The sequence below is a fragment of the Austrofundulus limnaeus genome, unplaced genomic scaffold (genome assembly GCF_001266775.1).
Source record: "Austrofundulus limnaeus strain Quisiro unplaced genomic scaffold, Austrofundulus_limnaeus-1.0 Scaffold401, whole genome shotgun sequence".
Classification (NCBI taxonomy): Eukaryota; Metazoa; Chordata; class Actinopteri; order Cyprinodontiformes; family Rivulidae; genus Austrofundulus; species Austrofundulus limnaeus.
In genome coordinates, this window is record NW_013952803.1 from 114,760 (window position 1) to 118,316 (window position 3,557).

Sequence of the window (3,557 nt, forward strand, 5' to 3'; positions counted from 1 at the left end):
GTAGTAAAGGGAAAACTAATGAGCTAAAACAAGAAACACCTGGGGAAGAGACATGAGGATCAGGTGTGAGTGGGCGGGGCCGGAGCACAGGCAGACAGGAGGAAGAAAACAGATGACAAGACAGAAAACTGGAACAAAACATTAACAAAGACACCAATCACAACAATGTAATAAAAGTAGTGATAATAAAACAACAACAAAAACAAAAAGAACACTTTATGCCTCTTATTTACCACTAATATTATTTTGACATCTCTGACTTGCCAAAATTTTAAACCAATTTTATTTTCACTTTCATAGTTTCACTTTTGTAGTTTTAACTATCTTGGGTGTTCATTAAAATATTTTTATCAGCTTGTAGCCAAGATTATGACATTTCTGTAGATACCACACATTTCTATGTTTAACTAAAACAGCTTAGAGTAATTAAAGCAGAAAACCGGGGGTTTGAGCTAAAGAGATAAATGAACCAATTGGTGGGCTGAACTTTGGTCACGCACAGGCCGGATGTGGCCCGCAGGCCGCCAGTTGAATAGCCCTGCTCTACTCTATTTTTATACATGCAAAGATTTCTTCTATTCAATGCCATTGCTACCTGTGGTTTTCTTTGTTTTTCTTCCCATAAAAACGTCCCCCCAGTTTGTCTGTCTGTTTCCTGTCTTCTCAAACCCAACAAGCCGAGGCAGATGACTGACCAACCTAAGCCTGGTTCTTCTAGTTACTTTCTGTTGACACTCCTGCTGCTGCCTTTACTCTAGGTCAAAATGAGCCAATGAGGCCTCTTATTTCAACAACAGCTAGGGTAACAAGGGAGTCATTCCTTTTCACTGTCACCGATGTGCTTGTTTAAAATRAGATTGAAATGAATTTCTAATACAATCTACTGGTGTTCTTAGATGATACATTTGACAGATTTGTACTGTATTTGAATATATTTGTACAGTGCCCTGAAATTACTTTTGTTGTCAATTGGCTTGTAACTTCCTGTTAATTCCAGATACCTTCCTGTTGTTTGTGTTCTCTTTCCCTCTGCAGGATGAGCAGGTCTCACTGGAGAAGTTGTCCAGCAGTGGTGGTGCACTAAGGGAGCCGGTGTCCCTTGCTCACTCTGCCTACTCCCTGGCTACCTCGGCTTTCTCCTCCCAGGACACACAACTCCACATCAACCGCTCCAGCCTCAGCTACGGCTACCGTGGATATCCAGGTCCCGGTTCCACCATTCAACAYGCTGTATCCATGACAGCAGGCATGGCTGCTCCAAGCAACGGTAGGAATGAGGAGTAGTGRGTGGCAAAGAAGATAAAGGTGGTTTGGAAAGATTCAAGTTGTGAAAAACTCAGAAGGCRCGCAGCTAATTAAAAACAAAYGACATGCCTRGCTTTCAATAAAGGGATGTATATTGCAAAAATCATCTTGGTTGAGAGATAATCGAGTTGTCAAATGTTGGTCAAATGTTCAAAATAACGTCAGGTTCAATCTCAAACAAAGTGTCAAGCTCAGAGTGTGTTGTTACGTTCAGCTCAATATTTGTCAAATTGAATGAATTCTAGTCATCTTTGGGAGGAGTAATGTTTTGGTGTCCATCTTGAATTCAGTTKACTTCAAAAGGAATCATCTGTAGAGTTTTGTTTTTAATGAAATACATCCAGTGGTTTATGAAGTTAGAGCTTCTCAGTGAGAAGGTAGCAGGATTGCGTCCTGGCCTGGAGCATCTCTGTGTGTATTTTGCATGTTCTCCCTGTGCACATGTGGGTTTTTCTGGGTTCTTTGGTTTCCTCGCACAGACCAAAAATATGCATGTTAAAGTAATTGGTAACTCTAAATTGTCTCTAGGTGTTAGAGAGTGGATGGTTGTTGGTCTTGTTTGTCTCTAAGATGTATCAAAAGGTAAAGTCTTCAGCCTTGAAAGCAAAGTATTAGCATTGCAGACATAAACTGGAGCTACAGTAGCTACTGTAGCTACAGGAGCTTTCATAGTTTTGATCTCAGACCCCTCTTGTCTTGATGGTCTTGTCTCAGACTTCACTGCATTTGTACTCGGTCTTGTCTTGGTCTCAGACATTGAGAGCTCAGGATTTTATTTCAAGACCAGTCAAGACTACAACTGTGGAAATAACACTAAATAGTCAAAATATTGTTCATTTTCTTTGTTAACATCTTTACTTTCATTAATGTTCTGATTCAAATCCAAGCGTGACTGACAATTCTGTATTTTTCTTATTGCTGACAGTCTGTCACACGCGCACACATCCTTTTACTCACACACCTTCAAGAAAGTAAGCAGTCGTTGTCTGGCAGCAGGAGAAAATATCTGCAAAATCTTCCATGAAACAATTCAGCTACATAAATTATAAAGAATATATTTGTTAAACAACATCCAGAAGAAAGCGTACAGCAACTTGTAAAATCTGCAGCTTTCAGACACAGTTTGGACTACATCAGACTTTTACCGTCACCTAGAAAGGAAGCACAAAGAACGGTCAGCTATGTGTAAGTATGTTAGCATAGTTAACTAGCTAATGTTAGCCATCTACCTCTGTGCCAAAATTCTTTACTGGACCTCACACAAACATATTTAGTCAATATTGGCTATAACGTTAGCTACCTCTCTCCAGTATACTGTATATTTTAGGGCACTAGTTTTCGTTTTTTTTCCSCTYGGTCTTGGACTCGACTTTGTCCARTCGTTTAAWGCAGTGGTGTCCAAAGTCGGTCCTCGAAGGCCGGTGTCCTGCATATTTTTTGGAGCTGCCCTGGTTCAACACTAAGTAACGCTTAATTAGTAGGTCTCCTCAGTATACCATCAAGGTCTGCAGAGGCCTGCTAATTAAGCACTCCTCAGGTTCAGCTGTGTTGAACCAGGGCAGCTCCAAAAAAATGCTGGACACCGGTCCTTGAAGACCGAATTTGGACACCACTGGTTTAAGGTCTTGGCCTTGTCTTGGTCTTGACTTGGTCTCGGATTAGGTGGTCTTGACTACAACACTACCACTGTTCCCTTTAAATCGGTATCACCTCAAAAGGTCCTCCACTAGGCTCCTGTATTTCCCCTCCTGCTTAACTTGAAAACAAACGATGCAGTAAAATGCAGATACCTTTGGACATGACAAAGCATAGAGTTCTATTAAAAGTCCAATGTGAACAGAATCCAGATTTTCACTGGATGTTAGAGGAGTTCAAAGTAGAGGAGTACCGAGTCTAGACTTTAACTGGAAATCAAAGTTGTTCAGAACCATGATTTTTACTAGAGATGTGCAGAGTTAAAATTTGRAGTAGAAGTCAGAGATTTACAAAATGTAGGATTTTACTGGAAGTYAGAGGTGCAGAATCTAAGACAGGAGAGAGTACAATCTCCTTTGGTGCTCCAGTGCTGCTTACCTCAGTGTCTAGTGTGCATCAGTTCAGCATCATTTACCATGGTCTCTCAGCAAGGGCATAACTTTAGGTCTAACATTGTGGGGGTTATGCTCTCTGTCCATTTATTTATTGAATAAATTACTTTTGTAAAATGATTCAGGATATTTTAGGGTTAAAATATATATTTAATGCTTTTACTG

At 40.3% G+C, this 3,557-nt stretch overlaps 1 protein-coding gene across 3 annotated transcripts in view; it reads left to right on the forward strand.

Annotated features, from left to right (window-relative positions):
- Positions 1-3,557, forward strand: part of LOC106528738 (nucleolar protein 4-like) — a 107,388-nt gene that overhangs the window by 95,157 nt on the left and 8,674 nt on the right. For all 3 annotated transcript variants that reach the window (XM_014023984.1, XM_014023985.1, XM_014023983.1), the window contains one exon: positions 1,036-1,267. In XM_014023984.1, the coding sequence (XP_013879438.1) occupies positions 1,036-1,267 (232 nt within the window). The remainder of the gene's footprint in view (positions 1-1,035; positions 1,268-3,557) is intronic.